We start from the raw sequence: 16,372 nt of genomic DNA on the forward strand, positions 1-16,372 counted from the left end.
GAGATCAATTTATTTTGAATAGTGTAAACTGGTGGGGTTTTTGCAGGAAAGTGGGAGGACGTTACTGCTTTAGGCATTATATTTACTAGCATTTTTAGCGTGCGAGTGCCCAGGGGAGTTTTGTTTTAAACAATGGACGAGTGAAATGGTGATCGAACAAGGTGTGACAAGTTCAAATCGTTTCATTATACTATTAATTGGTAAAGCAGAGGGCTTAAAATATCCCCTCGGAAGCACGAGTTACAAATGCAGTTTTGCATGTAGTTGTAGATTTTAGAATTGGCTCTGCGTGGCACAGGGATTTGATAGAGGCATGGGGCGTGGAGTTGGCATATTTGGTCGTTTCAGATAGTCCACTCGTGGTGGCAGATTCAATAAACCCACCATGTGTGAACGGCGTCTCCTGGATTTCTAGTTTCAAAGCGTGGAGCAAGAAGATCATGCCAGAGAACTATTGGTTTAGTCAATTTTCGTCGACTACTCCCAGTGCCCAAGAGGACAATCGAGGCACAGGCAAGGCGATGGCAGCAGAGGGCATGGCAGACCAGCCTACTGCTGCATGGCAAACAGCCAAATGCACAATACTGCAGAATTTTGAGATTTTATTTTTCATTTTTGCAACGTGGACGGTGCAAGGCACAACAGTTTGGTGAAAACCACGGAAAATCAATGTCAGTGCCAGATTTACTTCAACATCTTAAAATTAACCATCGTGGCACATTTTTGCATTGATATCTTGTATGGGTCTTCAGGACCCTGTTCAATTAAGTGTTACGTGCATTTAAGCCTAAGGAAGGGCACAGACTAGAAAACATCCAAGATTGCATTGCAAATTTAAATGTTAAAGCTTCCATAGACCAAAACCGCGATTTGGTCCCTCAGCACACAAGGACAAGGCAGGAAAGTGAAAAAAATCCAATCCTCAGGTTTGCCCCCATCATTTAGATTATGATGTTGTTGGCCACCTTGTCAGGCTTCAGGTAGGGATACTTGATGGGAAGGGTCTTGTTTCTTTCAACAATGGATTTTGTAATCACCTCGAGGTCGGATTGGTATTCTTGCATGGCCTTGAGGGCATTTGGGTTCTGGAAAGGTTCATCTGGGAAAGTTCCAAGGGTTTTCTGCACGCATTTCATGAAAAAACAGACACCATTCAAGACATTGCTTGACCCCCTTGTAATTAGGTCAATATAATTTCCATGCAGCAGGAAGAGGTTGCTAAATCATGGATCAAGGTTTTGAAAAAGGATACGGTCTTTACAAGGGTGACCGTTGTATGGCTGGAATGGATTCAACTTAAACATGTGGGTTTGAAGTCTAACCTTCCAGTGCAGCAGCTTAAAAAAAAACAGGATTATATAATATATAACTTGCACAAGTTGGCCCATCAGAAGGTGGTGTACTGGGGCAAGTGTGTATACTCACCTCCAAGATTAGTTATGCATGTTAGCCACTAGGTGGGGTTCAGTGGCTGCCCTTTCAGGACAAGCATACCTAAAAGGTCATCGTAATCTTTTAAGCCATAAACTGGCTGTAATGTTGTAATTTTAGATCTGGTAATCCTTTAATTGGTGGAAACCCAGCACCGGCGTCCTTCACGATTACCATTTAGATCAACTGCTCTGCCCAGGTTGCCGACCACTTGAGCTACATTCATTTGAAATCTTTATAAAGAGTCTTCCTTTAGAGGCCAGCCACCTTTTCTTGATGATGATGACTTAGGTATGCACAAATTACAACGCTTGGATTGCAACACCTACACGAATTTACCAAAAAGGCCCATAAACTTAAAGCTTTAAGTTTATATTTAGACCGTCGTAACCTTAATCCACATTGAAAATGCAGGAGCAAGCACATACCTTTGCAGCACTGCAGCTAAGCACCCAGGTGATTGCTATGGAAATACAAGTCACCTGCACATCAGGCAGTGTCTGCAGGATGAAAGGCATGTCCACCACACCCTTGGTGGTTGGAGGTAGTTTCCTCATGGCACTGGGTGCATTTGGGATCCATGCATAGAAGTCAAACTGCAGCACACGGTAGGGGTGGGAAGAGCATTTTTTAATACAAAGTCAGCAATAAACCGAACACAACTTTGCAAGGGCTTTCGTTCAAAAAACGAACATCCGAATTTACGTTACCTGGCCATAGTTGACGGCAGAATGCTGGGCAGAGCACAGGAACACAACCATGGTGAGGAATTTACTCAACTCTGCCACACAGGTCAACTTGGTAGGAAAGCCTGCGGCACAGAATGTTAAATGGAATATCGAGCAAAGAAGTCATGTTAAAACTATAATCTTTACCCAGCAAAACCCGTTTTCCCTCGTTTGGCGAAATTGTAAGTTGTTTTGCCATTGCCTAGAGCAGTGGTTCTCAGTCTGGTTAGGGGTATCTGTTCTATATACCAATCCAGAAATGAAAGCGTTTAGAGCGTGACATTGATATTCATGAAATTTAGTTGATGTTAGGGTAAATTATTCCAAGATCTAAAAGCCCTTCAAAAATGTAAGTGTATAAGAGTTCCAGTAATGCAGTGTTGTATTACTGGCATTTAGATAATTTATTATTTTGTCACCAGGGCTGGGGTCCATAGAAACCTTTGCATGTGGCAGTGGTCCTTGGGCCAAAATAAAAAAATTGATGCATGGCATGATGGTGGCTTTGTTAGCACACTGGATTTGCTATATAGAGGATGCCTGCAAGTTCCTGGCAAGTCATGGGCATACCTTTAACATTATGGTGGCCAAGAATGGCAGGATACACCAGTTGGATAAAACCAGGTTGCAACCTGATGTAGTAATGCATGTCCATTCTCAAAAAAGTGGTCTGGCCAGCATGGAAGGGCATGCCAATGACATGGCAGAAAACCCCTTCCCTCCAGCAAGTGCCAAGACATATTTCGATTTAAAGCTTTCGTGACTGCAATGATTAATCGTCTTTGGTTCTTTCGGTAAAAGTCACGTATTATGAGAATAAAATAATAAATTGATAAAATAAAATAACACAATGCTAAGACATAATTGCAGGGCTGCTTAATTACCATTGGACGGGTTGCTCAGCAAGGCATGGTTGATGTCGTCAACGAACGCTTGAAGTTCAGTGTCACCTTTCACGTCTTCGTCACTTTTGTAGAAGATGGTAAGTATCTTGTCGACAAACCTGCACAACAACGTAATGGTGCTTTCATCTGTTAAGATGAAAGCCACAGGAACTGAAGCGACCTTGGTCGCAAATTAAGTCCAATAAAAAGGTGAATTTTGGAATTGTGGTAGTGTTAAAAGCCTCTTGTACCATTCTTAGGATAACAGTCGTGGGAAATACATCCATGTACCCTGGGGAAGGAAGCAGCAAGTCAAATGCATTATTTGAAGGTTGTGGCTGCAGGAATCCACTCGTTGGTTCTTTTGGTAAAGTCATGTAGGCAACCCACTAACAAAACCAACGTGTCTCCCTTTCCATCGATGTGGCGGTGGCTCTCGTTTTTTTAGCAGACCAACTGGCTGATGTGTGTCTGTTGCAGGTTTTATTCCCCTAGTGGTGGATATACCGTCACTACACATTGACATGCCAATCTCACAATACAAATGGCCACCTCCTCAGATCTTCGTTGTGGGAGGTGCATCAACCAACCCTCCATCACGGTTCCCATCTTTGGATTTCCCACTCACTTTAGGCACAATCTCTAGCCCCCACCCAATTGCCCGATGCAGCAACACCCCCCCCCCCCCTATATATATAGAGGACTTGTTTCAGCAGCCTGTTTCTTGCCCACCTGAAGACGATTGCCTGTGGTGATCAAAACGTTGTGGTCTATTAGTGTTTCTACCTATGCCACTTCTGAAAGAACCAGAATCTCATCTTGAAAGGAGGATATAAAGTTAAATTTAGTGTCAACTTATAAATTGGGCCTAACACAAAAACGGTATCTGAACTGCTCTTGCAAGTTGGTTGCATGTGCCCGCCGATAGCACTTTCATCATCGTGCACATAAAACCGCGGCACCAGCGTATAGTATGTCTGGTTACTTGTGAATGGTCTTCCAGATGCTGCAGGCATCATCCCTGTAGTAGTTGCAGCTGGGCAAGTCACCAACACCTCGATTTGCCACATCCTTCAGGATGCACAGATATCTGTAGGCGAGCGCCTTCAAGCCCTTGCCACCAAGCTTGAAATGGCCACCACCCAATTGACAGCGCCTTCACAAGTACATTTCAAGATCGTGTCATTCGAAGCCTTACCATTGAAAGACATTGCAGTACTTGGACGTGTCGATATGCATGGTGATGCTAAAGGAGCCCAAGAACGTGGCAACCTTCAAAGTTTGGCCAGTCTTGGAAAATTGCATTGAGGAAGTATTGAGGACCAATAGGGGAGGGAGAGATTAACCATGGGAATGGTCACTGTATGGGCATGAAGTGGGTGACTATAATTTAAAATGGTAGCCGAAAAGTTGTCAGATGACAAGTGGTAAAAAAAGCTTACATCATCGCTATTAAAACTATTGGATATAGCCCTTGTAAGGACAAGCAAAAATTAAGATTTAGGACCACAACATGAAATTAAAAGCAGGTTAAAGTACTTGCTAGTATAGTATGCCTGAAATTTAAAAACTTGCAGAATCACAGGTAGATGCATGCTTGGTATTATACCAGGATGTTAAGAGTGTGAGCAATGTCAAAGACTGCATTGGAAAAAATATTAGGGCGATTGAGTTTCTGTAAATGGGTTGTGAATATCAAGCAGCTAAACAATGGAATGCATTGGAGAGGATATCCAGGAGATGAGCAATGACAAAATCAGCTCATGCAGCAGAAGTAAGATTGTTGGATTACAAGATTGCCTCGGAGGCTTTGATGCCGTGGCTTAAATGGTAACTCATTTCAAAAGGCTCGTAAAAACCACAACCCTCACCTGATCCACAAACGCTCCTCTGCCCACAAGCTGCGTCCGTGCACGCACGTTGATTTCCAGGGTGAAGCGCAGATGCCGATACAGGAGCTATACGCAAGCAGGTCAGAAAAATCAGATCACCATGTGTATTAGATGGTAATAGGATTTATTTAATTACTGTAGCTTTAAGTATGCAGTCTCAAGTGCTTAAAAAGGAGAGGGCAAGTCCTGTGCACAAGGAATTTCATAGTCGTGGTATGTATACGTTTCCTTACCTTGTTATGTACTTGGGCAAAGGTTTACCAGAAAATTAGAATCACCTTGAGGAGTAGTATTTATAACATTCTGGAAGGATTGTTCCACACAACCCACAAGAGTAAAAATTTACCGTCACAAAAATGACCAGAGTATTGGGCAAGATCTAAGAATCCAGAGACCACATCTCCCAACAAAGAAGCCCTGTTGGTTGACAGGTAGTACAAGGACTGCCAGGATGGTGAATAGCACCGCATACATTTTAAAAATGCAAGCTAGCAGTGGATAACTGTGTCACTAGCAGTCTCCCATGCGATAAACGCCAACATTAAAACCATGGATTCACCTTATGGACAGGATGCATTGTAGACAGCTGCCACAAGGTGGCCATGGTGAACACCTTTGCCAGCAAGTGGGTCTTGAGCAAGTGCGTGGAGATCTCATGGATCTGAAAGTCCATGGAACGAACCCACATCTTGGCCAGCATCCAGTCGTGCGCAGAGTCGCTCGGCAAGAAGATGGGGTTATCCGCCGATGGCTTTTGCTGCAGCTGTGGATGCATGGTGGTAGGAGCAGCAGAATATTGTTTGTGTAAAGCTACAGTTGTTCGTACCGAAGCTTGCTATGTCTGATGTCATGTACTACATGGTTATTAGAATGAATAGTCAATAGGTTCCTTTAATTGCACAAGTGTACCCTGTTGCCAACTTGACAAACTGTTATGTTTGTAAAAACGATGTAAAGTTTTTCACAATCACTTTGTCTTTTATTGCAGTACAGTTGGCCATGTACGTGCTAAAGTTAAGCCAAAGCTCACAGGACTTATTGTACAGTGGGTGAAGAGATTAGGGTAACTTGGTCTTTACTAATACCCACAAGCCAATGCAGTAATGCCATAATTACCCAACCCACTGGCAAGGGGGAGAGCTAGTGCCATCTGGGGCAGGAGTACACCAGTCGGAGATGTGGCCCTGTTAATAGCAAAATATACCATTGCCAGGATGCTAGCACGAGCGCAAAATGCACAACTTGCCTGTATAGCAATAGGCAGCAGCTGCCCCTGTTTGTTGACGTAAAGCAGGCACATGGGAGCTGCTAGGTAGAAGGGCTTGGAATGCTTGAATGTATTGCCAGGAATGCCATCAAGGCACTGGTAGTCCACAATGTAGACATTGCCGTGCTGTGAACATGCACATACAAAACAATCCCACAGGTCATCACCACTGCAGTGATGAGCTTATGAAGCTATGGCATGCACAAGGTTATTAGGGGCAAGTTTCAAATTAAAACATTGGGAGATCTTTACAGCACCTTGATCTCGTCTTCAAGGGAGCATTCACGGACCAGGCTGCTCTTCACCATGTTTGTGGTGACAGGGACATTCTCAGGCAGCTTGATGCAGCGTTTTACGAGAACAGGATTGACGCCATTCATGAATTGGTAACCAAAGAACCAGTCCTGATGCCAGTGGTGAGAAATATACTCTGCACAATGAGAGATCGCGGAAAGACGTAGAACAGACGCCACACAGGATTACAATTTAAAACTGCAGGTCACCATTTGGTGTCATGCACCAACCCGAAGCACATGTACACTATTTACTTAAAATTAAGTCTAGCAAAAATAATATGGCAAGCTACTGCAGCAGATGGTGTGGAGCCATTAATGTCCACAAGTTAGGTGAAGAAAAACCAGCAGGATCAGATCTTAGATCAGTGGTTCTTAACCTTGTTGGAGGTACCGAACCCCACCAGTTTCATATGCGCATTCACCGAACCCCTCTTTAGTGAAAAATAAAATGTGATTTTTTTCAAATTCAAGACATAGATATTTTTTTTACTGGTACACAAAATGAGCCGTGCATGAACATTACCTTGTTCAAAGAATAAAACCAACACAATGCATAAACTCACAACAAATTACATACCTGGAAATCAATGTGACTTCTGCTGTTGCCTTTGAGAGATCAGTTCAGATATGCGTGGCTTCACCTTGGCAAGTGCCACTCTCATGTCATTTTCACAGCAAAGTCTGTTCCTTTTCTTCGTTTTTATGTCAAGCATCCTCGAAAAGGATTGCTCACAAAGATATGTTGTAACAAATGGTATTAAAAAAATCCAGGGCTTTCTTAGCAATAACTGGATACTTGTTCATTTGTCGACACCAAAACGTTGAGAGCGTTGTTGTTCTGAAGAGTTGCTGTTGAACCTGGCTCTGCTGAATTTCAATGATTTCGTCGAGGAATTCATCATTGGCATCTGCTGTTTCAACAGCAAACGTGAACGGCTGTCTCACCCATGCTGGATATGACTCTCTTGTAGGGAAATATCCGTCGAGAGACTTTGCAAGCTCATCTAAGTGCGTGGAAATTGTTTGCTTCAGTTCCGTGGATACAGAAATATCTCCGATTCCAGACACATCTTCGATCTTACTTGCACAGTCGTCCAGAAGCGGGAAGTTTGCGAAGTTATTGTTCTCTGTTCGTCGTTTCCATAACGGTAGCTTTTTTTGAAAAGCCTTCAGGTGTTCTTCTGCTTCCATGATATTGACTCCACCACCCTGCATCTGCTGATTGAGATGATTGAGAGCTGTGAATATATCAGCCATGTACGCTAAAATGAGAATGAACTCAGGATTTTTGAAGCAATCTGCATGGCAGTGTTGGTGCTCTTGCAAAAACAGGGCTAATTCCACACGCATGGCAAAAACACGATTCAGCACCTGTCCCCGGGATAACCACCGAATATTAGAATGGAGCAGAAGTACCTCAAATTCAGAGCCCATTTCTTTACACAGCTCACTGAAGATGCGGTGCCTCAGAGCACTTTTTCGCACATAGTTCACACATTCCACCACAGTTTTTAATACTTCTGCCATTTTTGGAGGTAAGGTTTTTGTTGCCAACGCATGCCTGTGCAGAATATAATGCGTCACAATGATGTGTGGTGCATCGGCCTTTACTAGCGCACCAAAACCAGACTTTCTTCCCAGCATGACTGGAGCTCCGTCCGTACAAACTGCAGAAACCATATCCCATGAAAGATTGTTGTTTCTGAAGAAGTCATCCACAAGCTTCTTCACATCGGCTGCCTTCGTTGTTGTTGTTGTTGTTGTAGTAAGAGGCTTACAAAATAAAAACTCTTCTTTTATCATGTCGTCTTTCACATAGCGTACAAAAACAGCAAGCTGGCTTAGATCAGAAACGTCTGTGGTTTCGTCGAGTTGAAGGCTGAATTTTGCCGGGCTTGAAATCAGATCCGCGACTACTTGAGCCAAGATGTCTTTACTCATGTCTTCTATTCTGTCACTGACGGTTTCATTTGAAAGGGGAATTTGGGATAATTTACCTTCGGCCGCTGTTCCGAGTATCAGATTCGCCATCTTTAATGCAGCTGGTTTCACAAGTGTTTCACCAATGGTGTGTGGCTTGCCCTGCTTTGCGATCAGGTAAGCAACTTCGTACGATGCTGTCAGGATCGGTTTGTTAACAGGTACAAATCCAAGAGCAGGCAGAGTGGCCCTTTCATCGAATCTGGCTCTCTTCACCCTGAATTCAGCAAGTGTTGTGTTCTTGTATTCCCCGTCTCCATGCAGCTTCAAGAAGTGTTCTTTTAGTTTTGCCGGTGCAAGACTAGAGTTGCTCAACTTGGCGTTGCAAATCATGCAGATAGGACGCTCACTCCCATCACGTTCCGTGATACATGAGAATCCATGTTGTACATATTCGTCCGACCACTTTCTTCTTTTGCCCGACATAGTTAGTATGGATAAAATATTAAAGAAATCACACGACGTACGACAACAACAGTCACACGTTGACTACTGAGTACGCACTAAATTCCCCGCAGCGCTGATTGGCCAAGCAGTGTAGCATGATCATCTGCAGCCAGTGATGGCCAAGCGGGCCGTGTGTGTCATCACAAATTTACACAATAATTCAAGTGTGTCCGGACCTCCGTGGCGGGGGCTCTGCCGAACCCCTGAGATCGACTCACCGAACCCCTGGGGTTCGATCGAACCCAGGTTAAGAACCACCGTCTTAGATGGTACGCATGGAGCCAACCCTAGACCTAGTTGACCACTCAAAACCATAGCGACCCCATCGTGCACACCTGCAATTTCACTCTTGACCCTTGTAAATAAGCGACGGAAGTCTTCTATCTTCGTCCAAGACATGCCATCGAGGTTCATGAACACCCTCAAACCCAAATTTTGCACACTAAACGACCAGTACAAAAGTGCAGTCAGACCGATTAGGGACATTTGAAAAAACAGAATTCAAAGCTAGCAATATGTCCAACAAAATGGTAACAGTCATATGGCAAACAAATGGCGTCTTTACCTTCGCAGAAAGGACAAGTTGAAATCGGCACTTTTCTCATCATCAAAACGGGTGTCGCAGGGTAAGTCAAGGAAGGATTTGCTGTCGACTCCAAGGGGAAGCCCAGCCTGCCATTCTAGCCACCTGCAGAAAATCAAAAGCAGGCCGCAATAGTTTAGGTGTCAAAGCCAGGGTTTTCGGTACACACTGGTCACTACAATATGGGTGGCAAAATTAGATTGACCATTTTTGTAATTGGCAGCTGGCCAACTGATAAAGGGGCAAACGGTCATGATTCCAGAACCGAGAGTAATAAAAACTCAATTAGGAAGGTCAAACAGATTAAGAGCACACCATTGAAAAGAAACGGTGGGAAAACATAGTTCCACCTCTTTAAATCATTCTGAATTACCCAGAACAGAGTAGACAATTCCAGCTCCCCTTGGTCGTTTCTAGGTCATTTTTGGCAAAGGATGAAAGCAAGCCTAGCAGTGTATTAGTAGCAATTTGCAATGCAATTGGAAAAGCACGAGACCATGAATAACCTGTGCCTCAAACCTCAAGGAGTGCCGTTTCACGGACAATTCCTCAGCCCTCTTTTCCTTTAGTTGAGCCAAGGTCTCGTGCTGTGGCAGAATTATTCCTGCAATGCAAGGGGTGAAAGCAAGTGCAAAACACGCGTCTGGTAGCCACAACACCGAGTTGAACGTACCCAACAACTTGCAAAGTCAAATTCTACCTTTTAAATTACATTGTGGGCAAGAACTATTGCGCAGCAGAATTAAGGATCACGTGGAGGTCTTGACGGCCATGTGCACAGCATTTGAAAAGGCCTGAACATAATCAGCGATTTCGCCGACTGTTTAGGGAGGTAGTTCCACATGCAGACAGTAGTATCATTAGAGGGAATCCAAATTAAGGCGTCATCTTATATTAGCCGATTGCACAACCTGGATGGAAGTGGGAAATCAGTTAAAAGCGATAGTGCAAGAGATAGGCGTCACCTTAAAACAAGGAACCTTGGTTTAATGCTAGACCATGCTGGTAGTCCATAAGCATTTAATGGAATTGTACCATCTCCATTCGTGTAGAGACCAATCCAAAAATGGTGATCTGCCAACACCCACATCTTACCAACCCCTCCCGTAGCTCCATGGAGCCCTGCTCTAGCCAGTGGTTGGCACCCGGCCACCCGGAGCTTTGACCTCCACGTAGCGGAAGAACCACGAGTCATTCACCAGGCACACCAACATCTCCAGACGAACCAGTCGGATGTCACCAATGTCATTCTTGCTTGGAATATTGTAGACGTCAATCTGGCAGGGAAAAAATGACCATAACATCAAAAGGCTCCAAGTTGTCAGACCTATTTTTTGTCAAAAGTGAACATGCACACCGTGTTAGTTTCAGGTATTAAAGGGAGATATTGCGTCCCCCCCACCCCCACCAAACAGCCTAAGGAAACACTTCATATATTCAAACCACGGTAAAAAAAGAGTATTACCCATGCATGTACTTGTTTCATCGCACTTTCAACAGCAGAACGAGATTACATTCAGCACGAATGCGCTCTTCAGTTACCCACCAATCATTGCAGCCTATTCTACAAGCCGGTTGTATCGTGGTGGTCACCCATCCAAGCACTACCCAGGCTCAACTCATCCTAAGCATGCAATCTGGCATTTGCCAGGCAAGTCAGTCAGAAGCTAGGAAAGAGCAAGCTGTAGTGTGTAGTGCTTATTCCCACAAGCCGATTAGATACACAATGAAGCTACTCACCGCCCCGGGGCAAAGGTCCAGTCCAAAGTGGTCCAGAAGCTGCCTATTGCTCTGGCCTGCCAAGCCAATGATCGTTGCAAAAATGAAGTTCATTGTGCCCGAGAACGGTGTATCGCCAGTGGCTACCGCCAGCTTGTACACAGTCTCCACGTGTCCTGCAGCACAGCAAGGTGGGGGGGGGGGGGGGGGGGTAGAGCATTTGTCAAGGGCAAACGCTGCAACAGCTTTACACCCCAGTACGGCTGTTGATCTGCCATTGGTTATGTACGAGTCCACATCATGGTAAACAAACTCGACCAAGCCCTTTTACTTCAGGAATCAATAACCAGGCCCACAGGGCCACGTAAGCGGACCTAAAATAATGCAATTGCAGGGTGCCATTGAGTCCATAATTAAAAAAAAGTTAAGATAAATTAAATGGCCGATGATTTCATAATTGGCGATCTACACACTTGCATTGTAAACAAAAAAAGTATAGGGAGAGTAAAATATTCCACGCCCAGCGAATCAACGGAACCAAAGCACCTTATTAAAAAAGATACACTTTGTATACGGCTAGCAAATGACAAGACAGTCCAGATTGAAAAAGGAGAGTTTCAGACACACCTGCTAAACATTCCAACATGATGACGCTTCCACACACCGCCAGGCAACCACAAAGAATAGGCGCGATAACCAGCCCAGTGACCAACAATGATACACTACTCACTGCCCCATACTGACGAACCTGCTTTTATATCCTTAGGACTGGAAGAGCACAGCCGGGAAATCGTTAATGTGGGGCGTGTCCAATATTCCCATAATTTCGGCAGTACAATCGAACAATCGTGATCAGTGAATAATGTAAGTAGGAGTGCACGTGGACGAATGAATCCACTTATCAACTAACAACAGGAACACAATATCAATTGACTCGTTACAATATGATTGCAATCAATGTATAGTGTAAGGAGGAGTGCACGTGGACAAATTAATCCAACTCATCGATTGACTTATCACGGTACAATAATTTAGCTCCAGTTTTGACAACTCAGAAAACAAGGTTATTGAACTGGCAGGTGGCAGTGGTTTTGTGTCTGGCCTCGTGAGTGTTATATCATTCCCATTAGCGGCTCGAGGTTGCATCACAGGACACTTACTTTGATCGGGAAGACCCTCACTTCATTTTAGCCAGCACTGGTTCAGGAATTGGTGCGGGATACACGACCAGAGTGGAGGGAGGGGCGAGGGTGGAGGGAGGGGCGAGGGTGGAGGGAGGGGCGAGGGTGGAGGGAGGGGCGAGGGTGAAGGGAGGGGCGAGGGTGAAGGGAGGGGCGATGGTGGAGGGAGGGGCGAGGGTGGAGGGAGGGGCGAGGGTGGAGGGAGGGGCGAGGGTGGAGAGGGGCGAGGGTGGAGGGAGGGGCGAGGGTGGAGGGAGGGGCGAGGGTGGAGGGAGGGGCGAAGGTGGAGGGAGGGGCGAAGGTGGAGGGAGGGGCGACGGTGGAGGGAGGGGCGACGGTGGAGGGAGGGGCGAGGGTGGAGGGAGGGGCGAGGGTGGAGGGAGGGGCTTCCCGTTGGCACGCACGAAGCCCGGCTCAGCGCAGTGGGATGCAGATGACGTCATCACGCAGATGCGCGCGGTGACATCACCACTTGGCCGCGCGCCAGCCGGGCAAGAATACAGATAGCTTTTTTTAATTGATTTATTTCCGAATCATATGAAAGATGATTACACACAAACGAAACAACGAGTTTTGCATAACCGTTACTCGACGTTTCGCATGCAGACCGTGAATGGTAATGGGCATCTGTGTCACGGATTTCCACAAGGTTGCCGTGTAACGGGGAATCTCGCACAACCTTTGAAGACGGCCAACAGTGGGGGGTTGCTCAAGCAAGCTGTTTTCCAGATTACTTTATATTTAAAATAAACCTTACTTTACAAAAAATGTTAAGTTTCAGAAAATTAAATGGGGGGGGGGGGTGTCACAAGACATCTGGACCACCATGTTACAAGCTCTATATAAGGAACGAAACAGTAAGACTTCTCCACAAATCTGTCTGTCGCCTGATGAAGCTAGTTGTGATTACTGGCGAAACGTCGTACTCAGATTGTAAATGTTGTGGCTGGGGTCTCCAACACACCGGTTAGTGCTGTACTAGTACAACACACTATACACTACACTATACACTACTATACACTACACTATACACTACACTATACACTACACACTAGTGCTGTACTAGTGACGAATTGGCCACGTTCTGTTTACGTGACAACCCTTTCTAGTTGGCTGTGTCGGGTGGTGGCGGGTTTTAACGACACATTTACGCGATCTAACCCAAAAACCTCTATTATGGATGATATTGGTCGCGAAAGCCGACGTGTTAAGCTGAACTGTGTGTATGTGAGGATCATTGGTACGGCAAGGTCACAGCAATAAGCTGAATCTGGTGCCCGAGTACAAGATAAAAACAAGGCGGTGCTCCAAATAGGAATCGATGTGTGAAAAGCGAAGTATTGTATAGGGTTGTAGAGGTGCGTATTGTTCTCACCGTGTGTGTGTGTTGTTCACACGCGTGATTGGGAGCGGCATGAGAGACAAAGGCGGCCGGGCGTTGTGCTGTTCACCCACCCTCTTCAAGTGCCGTACCGGCCTTCATAGGTGCTCGCAAAGAATCACTTGCCCCAACAGTCTGTTAAGGCTATAGGGGGGATCTTTGTCTTGTGGGTGTACAAGTGGCACTGATCACGGGGTGGATAGCAGTACAATCTGTATTTGTTGGACTTCCCGCACGCTCCTCTTATCATTGCATCTTCTGAGGAGCCATCCTCCTGAATTCCTCACCACCACCTCCATTGTCGTCCTCAAATCAGCAGCATAATCATCAAAGATAAAAAAAAGACCATTGTTCTTCATAATATATTATTTATTGATTGTAGTCATTGTTATTAAACATTTACCGCCCCCACCCCACCTACCCCGATGTTCACTCATACCAGGAACGTAAACCCACATTATTCCCCGTTGAACAAGGTTTCTGCATTCGCGAGCGTTGTTCAAGAACGCAACCCTCGCCGATTGAGAGAGAGAGTAATGTCAGTGTTATTCACTCATTTTTAGAGGGGGAAGGGGGGGGGCATTCCCCCCGATAAGACATCATCAGTGTGAGTGCCGCCACACATTTGAAACCCATTTCGGGGGTTTGACAGCAGCACGGCGACGATGATGATGATGATGGGGGAGGGGGGGTTGATTTCACCTTTTGTGTATTGTCGGGGTGCCGCACGACTTAGTGGCCCGCACTAAAGGCCACCAGAGTCCGCCTATGGCTCGCTGGCCTTGAAGTGAATGACACTGGTGAACCGCACCCTATTTCACTTGCATGGGCTTGAGGCTCTTGCCCCCTCTCTCTTGCATGCATGTGCAATCCGGAGGCCCTGCCTTGCCCGCCACCCCCCCCCCCCCCCCCCCCCCAATGGGGTTGCTCAAGTGAAGCGAGAATTGGAGGGGAAGCGATGGCGGATGCGCACGTGCTGTGCCACGTGGACTGAGAGCTGTTGCGTAGCGTTCGCCTTTGCGCAGGTGCGTGCACTCGAGTCACCAAAAGGGTTAACACACATCAGGTGTAGTAGACACCGCGGCTATGATGTACCGTAGAGGTCGATGGGACAATTCTAGAATTGGTTATTGAGGGAGTTGTTTTGCGACAGAGGTTGAACGGGTGTCTGAAACGTGCTAAAGATAATGTGGTGTCCGTAAAGTTACAAGGTCTTTTAAAAGCCAATTACTGATTTTATGTGTACATTTCAGGAATCAAATTAGCATAGTGACACTGGTCTACAGCCAAAATGCTTCCGAAAAAAATGTAGTCCAACTTGATTAATTTTGGGTGACTGAGAATGAAAATTATGCTTAAAATTGTTGATTGGCTCTAGTTTTCAAAATATGTTACGGGGTCGGTATATATGACCCTTCACTTGGGAATTGCGGAGGATAAGTGAGTTATGAAGGGAAGGGATCTCAATTTAATCCAGAAATGACTAAAATGCATCTTTGACTGTATCTATTAATAAATATATGACTGGATTTAGACAGTACTTGTTTTTTGAGCAAAACAATGAATGATGCAATCTGGACCTGGTATTGCATCATACATGATATGAATTGCATCATGTTATTCCTTGAAGTCATGGATGATGCAATCATGACTAGGCTTACATGCTTCTGCTGAATAAATTGCCCTATATCAACTATAAAAATCGTATAGTGTCGTGTTCTCTTATTTGTCAGTGTTTGATTTTGCAAAGGGACACATTTCTGTTTAGCCAAAGTAAGCAGAGATGCCTCGTAGTTGTATGAACAAAGCAGATAACTTCTGCTATAAATTTTGATTTAAAGCTTTCGTGACTGCAGGGATTCATATTCTAGGTTCTTTCGGTAAAGTCACGTAGAAGGAAAACAATAAAATAATAAAAATATAAAACAATAAAATGATCACGACGTTTCGACTGCAACACAAGCAATCATCATCAGGTGTGAAAACCACAGCAAGAAAATTTGAAAAAAGTGGCAGGTTTTTTTAACATTAGCACCACGGAGAGTGATTTGGCAGTTATTCAGATGGACGAGTCCATCTATGTTCGGAAAGAGGAGGGGGGAGACGAAAATAATGGATGCGGTCTGAAAGCCGCCGTAAGCGTGAACAATCAATTAAGACCCGAAATGGTTTATCAAATCCTTCCAATGATTGCTAAGCCAGAATCCATCTTCTCGGTTGAAATTGTCTCTGTGTTTGTATATGTGGATAGCCTCATTAACGAATCTCTCATGGTAGCCTGATGGCTTGCAAAGAACCTCTGTCTTAGAGAAGTCAATGTCATGTGAGCCTACTGAATTATAACAGTGATCTGCCATGGCCGAGGTGTTGGTCCTACCGTGTTTTAGGTCTGCTTTGTGTTCATGAATGCGGTCCGAGACATGTCGTTTGGTTTCTCCAATGTAACTACTACCACAGAGGCAACTTAGTTTGTAGACGCCAGGATACTGTATGTCCGGAATCACATCTTGATGAGGCAATTCTTCTGGGATAGATGGTGGTGGGAATCCGGTTTCAGGTAAGCATCTGTCTACAGGAAAGCTA

General features: G+C 45.0%; 1 protein-coding gene and 1 pseudogene across 1 annotated transcript; both read right to left on the minus strand.

The window, feature by feature from the left end:
• Nucleotides 1–585: 585 nt before the first annotated feature.
• Nucleotides 586–10,094, minus strand: LOC116938189 (polyunsaturated fatty acid 5-lipoxygenase-like; annotated as a pseudogene).
• A 541-nt stretch (nt 10,095–10,635) lies between these two features.
• LOC142905616 (arachidonate 12-lipoxygenase, 12R-type-like) lies at nt 10,636–11,944 on the minus strand. Its single transcript, XM_076052324.1, has 3 exons — nt 11,855–11,944; nt 11,249–11,403; nt 10,636–10,785 (listed from the first exon to the last, which is right to left on the minus strand). Exons 1-3 carry the CDS (start codon nt 11,871–11,873, stop codon nt 10,636–10,638), a joined length of 324 nt encoding a protein of 107 aa, XP_075908439.1. The 5' UTR covers nt 11,874–11,944.
• Nucleotides 11,945–16,372: the final 4,428 nt, after the last annotated feature.

Source organism: Petromyzon marinus, chromosome 55, assembly GCF_048934315.1.
Source record: "Petromyzon marinus isolate PM22_M1 ecotype Great Lakes invasive population chromosome 55, UKy_Petmar_22M1.pri1.0, whole genome shotgun sequence".
NCBI lineage: Eukaryota > Metazoa > Chordata > Hyperoartia > Petromyzontiformes > Petromyzontidae > Petromyzon > Petromyzon marinus.

Excerpts from the sequence above, each read along its gene's own strand:
- LOC142905616 (XM_076052324.1), bottom strand. Across the intron at positions 10,786-11,248 it reads TGGACCTTTGCCCCGGGGCG|ATTGACGTCTACAATATTCC; the intron begins GTGAGTAGCTTC and ends TTTCCCTGCCAG.